Source organism: Alexandromys fortis, unplaced genomic scaffold, assembly GCF_014885135.2.
Source record: "Alexandromys fortis isolate MF-2015 unplaced genomic scaffold, M_Fortis_MF-2015_v1.1 scaffold_3, whole genome shotgun sequence".
NCBI classification, from domain to species: domain Eukaryota; kingdom Metazoa; phylum Chordata; class Mammalia; order Rodentia; family Cricetidae; genus Alexandromys; species Alexandromys fortis.
In genome coordinates, this window is record NW_026067909.1 from 9,685,103 (window position 1) to 9,700,705 (window position 15,603).

Here is a 15,603-nt window from a genome sequence, read left to right on the forward strand (position 1 = left end):
TTTTTTTTTTTTTTTTTTTTTTTTGTTTTTTTTTTTTTTGAGACAGAGTATCTCCATAGCTTTGGAGCCTGTCCCGAAACTCTGTAGACCAGGCTGACCTCGAACTCACAGAGATCCACCCATCTCTTCCTCCCAAGTGCTGGGATTAAAGGCCTGTGTCTTCACTGCCTGGCTTGGGGGTATCATTTTTTGGGGTTGCATAAAAATTATTTTTATGCTGGGGGTGATGGTGTACACCTTTAATCCGAGCACTTGGGAAGCAGAGGCAGGTGGATCTCTGAGTTTGAGGCTAGCCTGGTTTACACAGTGAGTTCTATAACAGCCAGAGCTACACAAAGAAACTCTTGTCTTGGAAAACTAAAAAAAGAAAAAGTTCTGAAGATGGTGGTGGTGTGATTCCCAACAGTATAATTTAACACTGTTGAACTATAAACTTAAAATGGTAAAGATGGCATGTTTTATGGGTTTTTCATTGTAATATAAAATAGTGCCTGCCTGCCTGCTTTCCTTCCTCCCTTCCTTCCTTCCCCAAGCTGGCCTCAAACTTGGAACCTTCCTGTTCCACCCTGCAAGCGCGCTGAAGTGTAGCTCTATGAGTTTGAGTCCAGACTGGTCTATATAGTGAGTTTCAGGACAGTCTGGCTTTATATAGAGACCCTGTCTCAAACGGAACAAAACAGAAACAAGTAGCATTTGCTCTCATGCCCGTGGGGGGAGGATGAAGGGAAGGAAATTTGGCAAAAGAGTCTCATAGGTTCCCCAAAGCCTTCAAAAGTTTCTAACACAACTTCCCTGTGAATTTCAGGCCACAAGAGGAACAGATTAAAAATGCTATTGATAAACTTTTTGTGCTGTTTGGAGCAGAAATACTAAAGAAGATTCCAGGCCGTGTATCCACAGAAGTGGATGCAAGGTAGGTGGGGCTAGGGTAGGGAGGCAGCAGGTATCCTGGTGACGTCAGTGTCTGAAGAGGTAGTTTGCTCCTGGTATTCTCTACACTCATTCGGTGGTGTGTCACACGTTACACTGGAAGACTGTACAGAACTGGTGGCTCTCTGACTAATGGCTGATCTTGAGTCTTGTGTTTTGTGAAAATTTATGTGACATTGGGCTTTGTGCATGATAGGCAAGGGCTCTGCCAACTCAGCAGAACTCTGATCCCCCTTTTTTCTGTTTGGTTTGACTTTTTATTTATTTTTAAGACCAAAGTTTCTTTTTCAAAGATTTTTTTATTTTATTTTTATGTGTATGAGTGTTTGCCTGTATGTATGTATACCACATATGTGTCTGTGGAGGCCAGAAGAGGGCATCAGATCCTCTGGAACTGACATTACATAAGGTTGTGAGCTGCCATATTGGTGCTAGAAACCAAACCTGGGTCCACTGCAAGAGCAGCAAGTGCTCTTACCACTGAGCAGTCTCTCCAGCCTGAAGGCAGCGTCACTTATAGCACAGGCTGACCTTGAACTCCAAAGTCTCCTGCCTCAGTCTTCTGAGTGCTGGTTACAGGGGTTTGCTGCCAGGACTGCTTCTGAAATTGGGTTTCAAGTTGCACTGAGTCCAGAGTAGAGGGTGGGACGGGTTTGTCCAGTGAGCCACATGGCTACAGAATGCCCCGCTTCTGATATGCTCCCGTGGTGGATGTGCTGTGATCTGAGTACCTGCAATACCCTTGCTTTTACAGGCTTTCCTTTGATAAGGATGCAATGGTAGCCCGAGCCAGGCGCCTCATTGAGCTTTACAAAGAAGCTGGGATCAGCAAGGACAGAATTCTCATCAAGTTATCCTCAACCTGGGAGGGAATTCAGGCCGGAAAGTAAGTATTCCCTGCACGGAGGCAGCTTCTGATTCTGATTCTCTTCCTAAGCAGCAGACACCAGTTTCTAGGGGTCAGAGTTGTTTTGGAACAGTGAAGCCAAAACTTACATAAGTTTTGAAGAAACTGATTGCAAAATGGTAAAAACAGTCACAGTCTTCTGTGATGCCTCCTCTAGAAGTCGTCAGTCCTGACCATTCTAGGGAACCTGGGCAGCAGATTCATTTCCTCTTTGCCCACATTTGCTCTTTCCCTACCTAGAACCACTGGTTTTTCTTCTGGATTTGCTTGCTCTGGACATCTCATATAAGTAGAGTCAGATCATGCATGAACTATTATGTCTGACTCATTCAACGTGTTTTAATGTCTATGCCTTGTTTCCTGACTGGACTTTCTTCTATTGGTGGGTGCATTGTGTCTTTGCTCTGTCTCGTGTTGGGTACCAGGGTCTGTTATCACTTCCGGTCTGTTGAGAATAATGGTATGAACACAGGCTTATATACATTTTGGTATGGGCATAGGTTTTTTGTTGACAGAGGGTTCTTTCTCAACCAATCCCACAGCTGTTCAGTCCCAAAGAAACACAGAGGCTTATATTAATTATAAACTGGTAGCTCAGGCTTCTTATTAACTCTTACATCTAAATTAACCCATAATTCTTTACTGTGTTAGCCATGTGGCTTGGTACCTTTTATCAGTGAGGCGTTCTCATCTTGTGTCCTCTTTTTTTTTCCTTATATTTTTTATGGTTTATTTAACTTTATTTTATGTGCACTGGTGTGAAGGTGTCAGATCCCCTGCAACTGGATCTTCAGACAGTTGTGAGCTGCCATGTGGGGTGCTGGGAATTGAAACCGGGTCCTCTGGAAGAGCAGTCAGTGCTCTTAAGCACTGAGCCATCTCTCCAGCCCCATCTTGTGTCCTCTTACATCTAGGTGATGACTGCAGACTGAGCCTTTCCTCTTCACAGAATTCTCCTATTCTGGTCACCCTGCCTATACTTACTGCCTAGCTATTGGCCAATTAGAGTTTTATTAAACCAATACAAGTGACAAATCTTTACAGCATACAAGACCATTGTCTATTTTTTTTTTAATTATTTATTATGTATACAATATTCTTCCTGCGTGTATGCCTGAAGGCCAGAAGAGGGCACCAGACCTCATTACAGATGGTTGTGAGCCACCATGTGGTTGCTGGAATTGAACTCAGGACCTTTGGAAGAGCGGGCAATGCTCTTAACCGCTGAGCCATCTCTCCAGCCCCCTATTTTTTTTTTTCAAAACAAGAACTCTGAATCTAATCTCCTTTGTTTAGCCTTTTTCCTGACCATTATCCATAACAATTTATAACCAGTTGCTCTAAACAAAGACAAATCAAATATCCATAATCCATTTTTTTAGGAATGTGGGCATAGTTTTCTAGGCCACTTCCTGATGATTAAGGGTGCTGATAATCTTATGGGGACCTAAAGAAAATTTAGGATTATGGTCAAGTCCTGACTGGCATATTCTATGTGGCTTGATCATCTCAACCAACAGTCTTATGGCTGTTCTGGATGTAGAACTCAGAGGAAACTCCAACAGAGATCCTCTGAAACATTGGATCATGTGGGCTATCTGCTCCTTCCAGAGACTTTTTTTTCAGGGGGGTCTTCCTTGATCAAATCTGAGTTTTCTTAACCCTGAATACAGCCTCTCATTTCCTGTGGAAACAAAAGCAAAACCTCTTCTCCAAAGTAACATATCTTTTGACTTAAATTTTGAAGTCAAGACATTTTCAAAATACATATGTTGGATTAATCCAGCAGCATTTATGATAAAATGCCTTTTAGCAGCTGTTGTTCCTTCCTCAGCCATGGAACAATTCAAAGACAATGCAGTAACATACAGTATCCAGACTCTCTGTATTTTCTATCTTTACATGGCTTCATTTTAATTTTTTTTTTTTTTTTTTTTTTTTTTTTANTTTTTTTTTTTGAGGCAGGGTTTCTCTGTGTATCTTTGGCTGTCCTGGAACTCACAGAGATCCGCCTGCCTCTGCCTCCCGAGTGCTGGGATTAAAGGTGTGCACCACCCCGCTTAAGTTTGTTCTTAACGTACTGCCCTGCTCCTCCCCTGCTCTTAAACTGAAGACTCTTGGGGAGCAGCAGGTCCAGAGCTCAGCCTGAGGTGGCGCTCAGCATTGCCTCTGCCATCTTGTCCACAGGGAGCTGGAGGAGCAGCATGGCATCCACTGCAACATGACGCTGCTCTTCTCCTTTGCCCAGGCTGTGGCCTGCGCTGAAGCGGGTGTGACGCTCATCTCCCCCTTTGTGGGGCGCATCCTTGACTGGCATGTGGCAAACACAGACAAGAAATCCTATGAACCCCAGGATGACCCTGGTGAGCTACATTTTAAGATCATGGGACAGGGGACATGCTGTGTTGTCTCCAGCAGGGCTGGAGACAAGGTCAGGGTGGGGTCAGACAGCAGCTCAGGGCAGCTCTAGGGAACATGCCTATGTCTCCTCCAGGGGTAAAGAGTGTCACCAAAATCTATAACTACTACAAGAAGTTTGGCTACAAGACCATTGTCATGGGCGCCTCCTTCCGTAACACTGGTGAGATCAAAGCACTGGCAGGCTGTGATTTCCTCACCATCTCGCCCAAGCTCCTGGGGGAGCTGCTCAAGGACAACACCAAGCTGACACCTGTGCTTTCCGTCAAAGCGGGTAAGGCCAAGGGGCCATAAGGACCTGTGTGGGCGGAGCTAAGGCCTGACCCTGATGGGAGATACTCAGCCTAGGCTGAGGGACAGTTATGAGTCGAAGGGTAAGGCAGGCATGGAGAGCTGTGGTATCCTCCAGCCCAGACCAGTGACTTGGAGAAGATACATCTGGACGAGAAGGCCTTCCGTTGGCTTCACAATGAGGACCAAATGGCTGTGGAGAAGCTCTCCGACGGGATCCGAAAGTTTGCTGCTGATGCCATCAAGTTAGAGCGGATGCTCACGGTGAGTTCCTGTGTGGGTTGGGCCTTTTCTCCTTCACCAGGGGCAAAGTTGGAGCAGAGGTGAAACCTACTGCAGGAGCCCGGCATAGTTAGGACACAGAGAGTGAGGCAAGAGGATCACAGACTCAATGGCCTGGGCCAGGAATGCTAGTACATGCCTTTAGTTCAAGCACTTAGAGACAGGCTGTCTCAAGAAGCAAGGCAGAGATGGCACAGGCCTTTAATCCTAACACTTGGGAGACCTAGGCAGATGGATCTCTGTGAGTTCAAAGCCAGCCTGGTCTACAGAGCAAGTTCCAAAACATCCAAGGATGCACAGAGAAACGCAAAAACAAACAAAAAACTATGTATCTATATAGATATATACACACACACAATACAGATAGGTAAATGTGTGTGTGTGTGTGTGTGTTTATTTTTCTGGGAGACCATGGGTCCCAGCTGGTTGCTGAAGCCATATTGGGACTTTGGTGGGTCGTATGGGGACAGTCCGGACAGAGTGAGGGCTGACATGACTCCGCCTCTGGTCCCTTCCAGGAACGAATGTTCAGTGCCGAGAATGGAAAGTAGTGTGCACCTGAGGCTGGACCCCAGACCTGCACCGCCGCTGAACTGGGTCCTGACTGCACATGGCTTGTGACGAATCCTGCATTTTTCAGTGATTGGAGAAGGGATGGATCATAGGTTTCTGATTTTATGTGAAATTTTATCTAATTCATTAAAGCAACAGCTTTTCCTATGTTGTGCTTCATTTTACCATCTTTGTCGCCCTCCACTTCAGTACCAGTGGCCCCAGTATTGGCTGTGACTGAGGCGGAGCTTGGAGATGAACCCCAGGCTATCAGCATGATCCAGGCAACTGTGGCCCTCACCCTCATCTTCTAAGCTCCACTGGACTACAGCTGGGATGCGAGGTGGCAGAGGTCTCTGACTTTTGGTGGCAAGATTATACAGTAACACCCTCTGTACCCGGTGTCCCTGTGCCCTGCCTAGATTTTAGGGTGTGCTAGCAGAGTCAGAAGACAAATGGTGGGCTCTGCTCCTGGGAGGTAGCAGCCGAACATAGTGTTCAGAGCCAGGCTTGCCCACTGCCCAAGAGAAAGAGACAGCGGTTTCTGTCTCCCATCTAGGTGCTCTGCTGGTGTAGCCAAGTTCTAAAGGGCACCGGTACCAATTTACGGGGACCGCATAGTATACAACACCAGCTTTGAAAGGGCACGGAAGCATATGCCTATAATCCTGGTCCCTGGAGGGCAGCAACTAGGCTGTCCACATCTGAGGACAGCCTGATCTACTTAGTGAGTTCTGGGACTACTTAGAAACCCTGTCTTCATCCAAAATAAAAGCTGAGTGGTGGCGGCCCATGCTTTTAATCCCAGCATTCAGGAGGCAGAGGCAGGTGGAAGCTCTGATGAGAAGGACCCCCATGGAGCAACTTCCCAGGTCCATTCCCCCAAATTCCCACCACGAGCAGCTCTAGGGCTAAGTACCTGCCTGGGCTTAACTCATCCTGGATGGTGAAGTGGGGAGCAACTTCTGCAACCCAGCACAGCTAGGTTCACAATTTCCCTGATCAAGACCCACAGTATTCTACCACTTCCAGCCAGAAGACAGGGCCTGAAGGAGCAATGCTCCTTGAGGCTGACCTGCTTCAGCAGGTAATGGGCAGAGCCTTGTGCCCATACCACACCAATCTCCTCACCCTTTGGGCTTGCAATAAAAGGAGATCAGGGTTTTGAGTCTTTCCCACCTGGGGCTCCAGGGATACTGGCCAATCATGCATATTCCATAAGTCCTTTTTTGTGTTCTTTTGAGACAGGGTCTCTGTACATGGCCTGGCTGTCTTGTACTATGCCTCTGCTGGGCAACCATCTGTAATGATATCTGGTGTGTAGTGCAGACATACATGCAGGCAGAATACTGTATGCATAATCTTTACAAAAAAAAAAAAAAAACCAGCTGGGCAGTGGTGGCACTTTAATCTCAGCTCTCAGGAGGCAGAGGCAGGTAGATCTCTGAGTTCGAGGCCAGCCTGATCTACAGACTTGAGTTCCAGGACAGGCTCCAAAGCTACACGGAGAAACTCTGTCTTTAAAAAGAAAATAAAAAGGGTGCACCACCACATACTGCTTTGTATCAGAATTCATGGCCAATTACTTGACTGAACTAGTGATATTCCATTATAAAGAAACCACTAGCTGGGTATGGCGGCAAACACCTTTAATCCCAGTCCTCAAGAGGCAGAAGCAGGTGATCTGAGTTCAAGGCCAGCCTGGTCTACAGAGCTTCAGGATAGTCTGGACAGAGAAACCCTGTCTCGAATGAATGAATCTGTATGATGTGCGTGTGTGAGTGGACGTGCAGATCAGGGTAGCATAATTTCAAGAGTCGGAGTGTTCCTCCACTGTGGTACTTTCACTGGCTGAGCCATTTGGTCAGTCCCTTTTCATTCTTTTTTTTTTCCCAAGACAGTTTCTCTGTATAGATTTGGAGCCTGTTCTGGAACACAGTAGATCAGGCTGGCCTTGAACTCCGAAATCTGCTTGCCTCTGCTTCCCAAGTCCTGGGTTACCCGCCCGGCGGCCCCTTTTCAAATAATTCTGCTAGCAACATCTGTGTAAGGTTTAATTTCTCTTGAGTAGTTATAAATGTGCTTATGAACATACCCTGAGCTCAGCTGCCACTTTTCCAGGGATTTGTTCATTCTCTCTTCTCCATCTTCTCCAGCTTGCTGTCCCCTCCTCCACCTAGGACTGGGTGGGTACCCTTAGAACAGAAGTCTGGCACCAGAGCCCACCTCACCTGCTACAGCTATATAATGTCTCAGATAGAATACGGGTGGTGGCAGCATATGCCTTTAATCCCAGCAGAGGCAGGCTAAGTTTGAGGATAGCCAAGGCAGCACAGAGAAACCCTGTCGAGAGAGAGAGAGAGAGAGAGAGAGAGAGAGAGAGAGAGAGAGAGAGGACAAACGTGACACTCATAGAGAGCCAGCCAATTAGAAGAAACTCTCAAACCCCATCAGCATGGTATCACCTCCCAGTGTCTGAAGCTGTCCCCTAATTCGTGCTAAAACATCGTCTCTGAGGTGATGGTGTTAAATGGGACTTTGGCTTCATGAAGCAATTAGTAACTTCTGAAAAGGTTCCAGAAAGCACCTACCTCTTCCGACCCGGTAAGAAGCAAAGAGGTCTGAGCCAGGAAACCCTTACCAGACACACCTAGTTCACTATGCTTGGACTTGAAGCTTCAAAATGTATGTGAAATATGTTGTTTACAGATCACCCAGCCTGTGACTGAACCAGCCAAGCCTAAGGCACGGCCTCAGGTTTTAAAGCTTTGTCGAGGAATATCCATCATTACATAGTGTTGATGGCAGAAGAGGGCCAGGGAGGATCCAGGACAGGTGGGCTCTCTTGCTGCTTTCTTCCACGTGTTCTGGACTTCCCTTATTAAAGGTTATTAACCACCAAAAGGATTTCCTCCAGGTCTCTGGCACTGGTGCTACTCTGGGCAAAAGTTAAGTGAAGAGGGAAATTAAGAGGTCCAAGTTACTTGGAAGGCTCTCGTCTAAGGCTAGAAGGCTACTGACTGGAAGCTACCATCCTGGCCAGGGGCCCCAGGATTGACCGCAAACAAGCATGTCCAGGAGGGAGATGGCCATATCAGGTCCTCAGCACAAGCAGGGTCTGGAAGACAGGACTCATGGATATTCCTGCTTCATATAGCCCAAACCCATGTGTGGCCATTTCCTTCTAGGAATAGATGGAATACCTGGCCCGAGGCTTCTGCAAGCCAGGGGCAGTTTGACAAGCTGTGGGCTAACAGCAGTTTAAGGGTCTCCAGGTGTGACACTAGTATTTTTTCTATGCCATATGAGGCAGGGTGACATCACTGTGTCCACTCCAAGGACCTAGGACCATGGCAGGCTGAGCTGGGGCCTGTATTGCATTAAAAACCACAGGCCAGCTGGATAGTGGTACCACACGCCTTTAATCTCAGCACTCGGGAGTCAGAGGCAAGCAGATCTCTGAATCTGAGGCCAGCCTGTGCTGCCTCAAGAGTGGGTTCTAGGACAGGCTCCAAAGCTACAGAGAAACACTATCTCAGAAGAAGAAAAAAATCATAGGCAAGATTGCAAGATTTAAAGATGGGCAGTCTTCTTCAGCAAGAATGCTGCCTGCCTAGGGCTAAGAAAACATCCATTGTTCACCTCTGGCAAGATGAATTCAGAGCAAGTTCCAGTCTTTTGGTCCTTTCCCCATGGTTCTCACCGACAGCTAAAGGGATAAGAATAGCCAAAGGGCCATACAAGAGCAGCATCCCATCCTGAGATCCCACAGCTGCCTCTCCCAGGGACAATTCTTCTTGGAGTGTTCATTTGCAGTTCTCAGAGACTGCCTGGCCAGCCAAGATGCTCCCCACTATGTGCTGGGGATAGAGGAGGAGTGTTCAGTCTACGTAAGAACTGATACTCTCCAAGTCTTAACTCTTGGAGGCCTCCAGCGTTCCACAGGGTCCAAACGGAGGCTTGAGGGCCCTGTCAGGTAAGGACCAACAGAAGAAGGCCACCAGGATCAAGGACAGCATCCAAATTACTTCCTATAGGATGAACACATGGTCCAGACTCAGCACCAGCAGGCAGGGCGTCGCAGACAAAACTGTCCAGCAGAGGGAGCCAGTCACAAAGCAGGAATCCACCCAAACCCCTTCCCAGGAGCCTCACCGGCTGCCACAAAGGAAGAGCAGGTTCTGGACAGCGGGAACAGTGGAGTTTGTATTCTGACCAGTGACCAGGTGGCGGTCCAGCACCACATGCACGGCGTCGGGCTCACTGGCTACGGCAGAGGACACAAACCTTAGGCCACAAGGCCTAGGCCCAGTCCCACTCCCACCCACTGAGAAGCTGCGAACACCAGGGGTCAGCAGGAAAGCCTGTCTGGGTGAAGCACAGGGGTTTGCAGGACCTAAAACACCAACCCAAGACACAGCAGGTAGCTCCACAAATCTAAGTGGAGGGGCACCAACTTGGGCTCACCACTGAAGCCAGCGCCAGAGTCCTTCACAAAGTCCTCCACAACCAGCGGCAGGCGGGCAAAGTCAGGTGCCCTGATGAGCTCGTACACAGAAGGCTGCAAGGACAGGGCTGGAGTCAGACCAGCTAGTAGCTCTACCCTGCCCAGTGCCCTATTTTCCCCAGGGGCCAGGCAGGGCAAATCAAAGCAGCAACCTCAGCTACCACATGGGGGAGACAGGCAAAGGCAAAAACTCAGTCATCTTTTTGGAGACTAAGCCGTTATGGCTTAGAGTGCCTGTCTCCCCCAGCATCAAGACGTAAGTGTTGACCAAAATGAGATGGACTGGTATCCTTTGGAAGGAGTCCCTTCATGGGTCCCATGCTGCTCTTCCTAGAGGGTCTCAGGCTGTGCTCACACCACGTGGACAAGGAGAGAAGTGCTCTAGCAGTATGGGGACTGGCAGGTCACAGTGCCTGTAGGAATCTCTTTCTGGTTCAGGGAGGGGCAGGGAGACAGGAGGGAACGGGACACTGGCTTGACCACGAAATACTCACCCCTGTCAGGCTGTAGCCTTCGAACACCCAGGACCTGTCTTCATTGGTAGCACAGCACAGGGCAGCGACACCATGGCCAATGGCACAGATGGGTTCTAAAAGTGACAAGGTACTCTCAGGCCCTGGATGCTATCCTGGGTCGGGTCCCCACCCAAGTGTCCCCTCCCCCAAAGCGGATGCTTCAAGACTAGAGTTTACTTAGAGCCCACGCTGCCGCAGTTTTAAGACATGTGAAAACACCCAGAACTCCCAATTCATGTACCAGCCGCTGCTTCAAACTGCAGAGATGCCACTGTGCAGCTGGGGGTGGTACTCCTAGGGACTACCCTGTTCTGCAATTCTGCAATAGGGCTACCCTGGCTCCTCCCCAAAGACAACTTTTTTTTTAGGTTTTGTTTTTTTTTAATATTTATTTATTTATTTAATATATATACAATATTCTGTTTGTGTGTCTGCCTGCAGGCCAGAAGAAGGCACCAGACCTCATTACAGATGGTTGTGAGCCACCATGTGGTTGCTGGGAATTGAACTCAGGACCTTTGGAAGAGCAGGCAAGGCTCTTAACCTCTGAGCCATCTCTCCAGCCCCTTTTGTTTTGTTTTTCGAGACAAGGTTTCTCTGTAGCTTTGGTGGCTATCCTGGAACTAGTTCTTGTAGACCAGGTTGGCCTCGAACTCAGAGATCCACCTGCCTCTGCCTCCCGAGTGCTAGGATTAAAGGCGTGCACCACCATTGCCCAGCTCCCCAAAGACAACTTAATGGCTAATGTGTTCCCATGGCTGAGGTAGCTGGGAAAAACTGCTTCTTGTCTAAGCCCAGAAGGCCAGCTCTCAACACAGAGGACATTGATGGTCCTGCATCTGGTCTCTGATGAGCATCCTGCCCCAGCCTACAGATGTGCTTATCACGACAGATGTTGCCTCCAGACAGCATCCTGATTAACCTACCACGGAAAGGGCTAAGAGGTCACGGTCAGCAGCCCTCTCTTGGCTGCCAGAGGCTCACACTGCAGAGACTAGCAATGCACACATTATGTTAAGTGAGATCACTCTTTGTGCACGTGGACACAGAGCAAACTCACTTGTGTGCAGGTCAGAGTCATTGCGGTTCTCCGCTCCCTTCTGATGGGCTGATGAAATCACCAGGCATGCCCAGTCCTGAATCCTAAACCCTGTACTCAATATCCACTCCATAGCTGCTTCCACACCTAGTCTCTAGTTCCCTGTCACCCACTGTTTTGATCACTCCCTCTACTCCCCACCCAGGTGTCTGCTTGCCAGCCTGTTCTCCAGTTTCTTGTCACCCACTGCTCTCTGAGTGGAAGTGCTGCAGTATCCGAGCCAGGGACCCGCTGCTGGCAAGGTCAGTGAGGGCGCCAGGACAGCTGGGAATCAGGAGAGCATGGTACCGGGCACCTGGGAGGAAACCACAGGTCAAATTAGGGCACGGCCAGACACAGAGGCCCTCCAGGGACCCACTAGCCACTTGTCACCTACCATCTATGGACTCAAGCTTAGCGGGGCTGGCATAAGCTTTGAGACGGAAGTCTTGTACCCAGCGTGCATTGCTCTCGGTCACATCCACAAAGTCCATGGCCTTTCCCTAGGGAAGCAGAGCCTACGTGAAGGGTCAGCACCAGGATCTTCCCCCACATTCGAGCGACAGAGTACTTAGAAAGGCTAACAGATTTCAAGACAGCCCCTGGGGCACAAACACCTGCCTGGACAGCCACTCTTACTGGCTGGCTCGGGCAGGGAGCGTCCAGTGACAAGAGAAAGAAAGAAATCAAATACAAGGTAGTCCCAGAAAACCAAACTAGCAGCGTGCAGGGGCCCTGTACAGCACAATGCTGAGGTCTTACCACAGGATCACCACACCCTGCTCCCCAGACTCCTGACTATAAAGCAGCAGCAAATGTCCCACCTACCTTGTGACTTCGAAACATGCAAATACCCAACACACATTTGCTGTGATCCATTTATGACTGGATGTTCCCAGGGCCACGGTGCAAGAATCAAGGATCTCTCCTAGTAGGAGGATCTATGCAGGACCCACACACTAGGACCAAGTCTTATCTTTCCCTTATAGACTTGCAAAAGTGCAGGTCACAGTGAAAAAAAGTTCCCTTGACACAGGAACGTCATAGTCCAGTGAACGGGAACCATGACTTAAGGATGCCACCAAGTTTGGTTGTAGATCCCCTTACCTGGAGGTAGCTCCTTCCTGGCCCTATCAACTCTACACTCGACACTCTAGACTCTACCCTCTCCTAGCCTCGGCCCAAGAAAAGGGAGAACCTCAGGGGTTCCCTGGAGAAAGTGACTGTACTCACCCCAGGGGTGGCCACCTGTAGGTTGAAGGCAGCACTGGCCAATGTGAAGCAGTGGAAGAAGGACTGGGCGGACACACCTGCAAGAGAGGGTTTCAAAGCTGCAAGGGCATGACAGGGCCAGCTGGCCCACCCCTACTCCTCAAAGACAGCTCCAGTGCTCCTAGGGACTCTCCTGGTCCCAGAACCAGCCGTAGGAGCAGTCTATTCCACCCACCCAGGGTCCACGCCCTGCGGACAGGACAGCAGTATTTCAGGTTCAGGAAGATGTAACTCAGAGGTCCACAGCAGGCCTATTGCTCAACCAGTTTTGGCTTCTGGCCCCAGAACGACCTGCAGGTTCCAGTGGTTCTGCAGCCTCCCAGAATAGGCTCTCTGCTCAACCTAATACCTCTGCCTTCAGGCCCCCAGCCCACCTTAACTGTCTACCAACACCCCTACACCCTTGGCTGCATCCCATCCTTTCCTCCTTACAGGTACTTCCAAAGCCAAACCTTTGGGTCATCTCTCAGACCCACCAATAGCCAAGGCCCCTATAGCACAGGAAAAGCAACAGTGAACATGTCATAGAAGCAGGAGAGCGTAGAGAGTGGTGTTTGGGGCACTCCCCACACTCAGGACACCAGGCGGGTCCCCTCTTCCTAAGAGCATGAGATTCTGACCCCACCACGCACTCAGCACTCTTCTGCCCATCAAGAGTCCTTCAACAAGGAAAAAGGCTTGCTTAGTTCATTTAAGTCCAGACGCCGGGTGCACAGGCCTTTAATCCTGGTACCCGGGAGGCAGAGCACCCATACTTAAAATATAAACAAATTTAAAAAGAAAAAACAAGACTCCAGACGATTTGTAGGCACAGCCAACCTCCCCTAACATCACCTCCAGTGCAGCGGTCTGCACTGGTTTAATTTAAGGGCACAACCCTTTAGCTTCATCTTTCCGTCTTCCTTCTTTCTGAGACAGCATCTCACGTAGCCATTAACCAACCTCTTTATCCTCCTGCCGCCAACTCCTACGCTAGGCTTTTGGTTTGTGGGTTTTGTTATGATTTAGTTTTTGAGTTAGGATCTCACTATTTAGCCCCGCTGACCTGGAACTGGCTATGTAAGTTCCAGATTTGGCTTCAAACTCCCAGAGACCCATCTGCTTCTGCCTCCTGAGTGTTGGGATTAAAGACACACACCATTAGGCCTAGTTTCTTTTACGATTTAATACATTTTCAGGGATCTACCCCAGATTATCCCCACCAGCTCCTCGATCCCTCACTCCCAAACTCTCTCAAGTAAAGTCTTCCTATGAGCAGCTGTGGATTCTTTCAACCCTCTCTTCCAGGGCGGAAAGCACCCTCAGGGCCCACCCATTTCCACCTAGGAAGCTTAGTGGACCCCAGGGGTTCATCATCCAGGATTCCGCGGTACCTTCAAACTCATGCTCGCTTGAGATGCTCCATACGGCTCTACAGGAAAACCCTGGGCCGCAGCTCTGGGCCCCATCATCCCCAGTTCCCTAAAGACCGGTGAAGTCACCATCTGCCCAGCTTCCTAGACACACACCGGGCAGCTGGAAACCCATAGCCAGCAGACCCCCTTCTGTGTGCGGGTCCCTTGTGTGCAGCTCTTTCGAGCAACCCCTTTCAGGATCGCTTCCTGGAGGCGCGTGAAGACAGGCCCAGGATCAGGGCGACAGAATGGCAGGAACGGTGGGGCAGAGTACCGAGCCCCTGCGGCTGACCTGGGTGCAGGGTCATCTCCGCAGTCGCTGGCCACCCTGCCTGCTGGCAGACAACACAGGCCTGCCCCGGGGAAACAGATGCGGGATCTCAGGATCCCAACTCTGCAGGCATAAACGTTGACCTGGAGTCAGAACGGCAGGCCACTGCGCCACACAGCTACCCTGCGCGCCTCACCTTCAGAAGCGCCGCTGGCCACCAAGAGACAGGCAGGTCTGCTGGGCAGCCGCTCGGACGCCATGGCTGCAAACCCGGTTAAGTGTGCAGAGAGGCGGAGTGGGGCGGGGCGGGGCGGGGCTCGCCAGCCGCGGGAGTGGACTGAGCGTGCGCGAGGTGCGGAGGGCGGGGCTCGCCTGCAGGAAGTGCCAAGTTGGGGGGGGCGGAACTTGCCTGCAGATGCAGCCTGCGCGTGCGTGAAGATTGGGGAGAAGTGGCTGACTAGGAAGGAAACGCTGTGGGTCCCTGAGTGTTTACCAGAGTCCGGGACAGGCTTGTGACCCTCAGGCACACATCAGTTGAGCGCAGCTGGCTGGGCAGACGTTACTCACGGTCTGAGCTGGCCACATGGCTACCGCGCCTTGGGCCTTTGACTGCAATTGAGCCCTGCTATACTTGTCTGGGGGAGAAGACCCGTCAGCCTAACTGGCCGACTGGATAGGGGCCCGGAGGTGGGTCGCATGTAGGCGGGTATTCCTTTGCGTGTTTTGGAGGTTCCAAAGACGCCTCGGTCCCTGGAGTTTTGGATGAGCCCGAGGAAAAGCTGTGAATGCCTCTGGGGCTTGATGTTGAGTTTCTTAGGAAAAGCCAGATTGTCTAAGGAGGCCAACCTATATCTGTTTTTTTATATGCATTGGTGTTTTTACCATGGGTGTCAGGACCCCTGGAACTGGAATTACAGTTGTGAGCTGCCTTATGGGTGCTGGAAATTGAGCTGGAATCCTCTGAAAGAGCAACCAGTGCTCTTAACCACTGAGCCCTCTCTCCAGCCCCTCCACACTGTTTCTAAAGCGATTGTTCCTTATGTTGTACCGCATGAGTATGGGGTGCCTGGTGGGGCCTAGGAAAAGGAGCCTGGAGCCCAGGGTCCTGTACTGTCTGTGGTGATGTTTGGGGATTCGCAGGCCAGAGTTAGCCCAGAGCCTTCTGGATCTGTAGATTGCCCAATCC

General features: G+C 49.9%; 2 protein-coding genes across 3 annotated transcripts in view; one reads left to right on the plus strand and one right to left on the minus strand.

The window, feature by feature from the left end:
* Taldo1 (transaldolase 1) overlaps positions 1-5,548 on the plus strand; it is a 10,255-nt gene extending 4,707 nt beyond the window's left edge. Inside the window, exons 3-8 of the mRNA XM_050137087.1 lie at positions 806-913; positions 1,685-1,816; positions 4,025-4,200; positions 4,332-4,529; positions 4,665-4,810; positions 5,347-5,548. Coding sequence (XP_049993044.1) covers positions 806-913; positions 1,685-1,816; positions 4,025-4,200; positions 4,332-4,529; positions 4,665-4,810; positions 5,347-5,379 — 793 coding nt within the window. The 3' untranslated portion in view covers positions 5,380-5,548. The remainder of the gene's footprint in view (positions 1-805; positions 914-1,684; positions 1,817-4,024; positions 4,201-4,331; positions 4,530-4,664; positions 4,811-5,346) is intronic.
* A 3,235-nt stretch (positions 5,549-8,783) lies between these two features.
* On the minus strand, positions 8,784-14,722 carry Gatd1 (glutamine amidotransferase class 1 domain containing 1). 2 transcript variants are annotated; one of them, XM_050137088.1, is made up of 8 exons: positions 14,614-14,722; positions 12,714-12,790; positions 11,878-11,983; positions 11,689-11,796; positions 10,382-10,476; positions 9,848-9,941; positions 9,536-9,647; positions 8,784-9,411 (listed from the first exon to the last, which is right to left on the minus strand). In XM_050137088.1, the coding sequence occupies exons 1-8, from the start codon at positions 14,675-14,677 to the stop codon at positions 9,405-9,407; spliced, it is 663 nt and encodes a 220-aa protein (XP_049993045.1). In that variant the 5' UTR covers positions 14,678-14,722; the 3' UTR covers positions 8,784-9,404. The 2 variants fall into 2 exon arrangements, with proteins under 2 accessions (XP_049993045.1, XP_049993046.1); XM_050137089.1 differs by having other exon boundaries at positions 8,784-9,647.
* Between the last annotated feature and the right edge of the window lie 881 nt (positions 14,723-15,603).

Bases quoted from the DNA above. Each gene is read 5' to 3' on its own strand.
- Gatd1 (XM_050137088.1), bottom strand. From the start codon at position 14,677: ATGGCGTCCGAGCGGCTGCCCAGCAGACCTGCCTGTCTCTTGGTGGCC. The intron at 11,984-12,713 runs GTGAGTACAGTC...CTGCTTCCCTAG, and splicing joins TACAGGTGGCCACCCCTGGG to GGAAAGGCCATGGACTTTGT. The intron at 11,797-11,877 runs GTAGGTGACAAG...GTTTCCTCCCAG, and splicing joins TAAGCTTGAGTCCATAGATG to GTGCCCGGTACCATGCTCTC.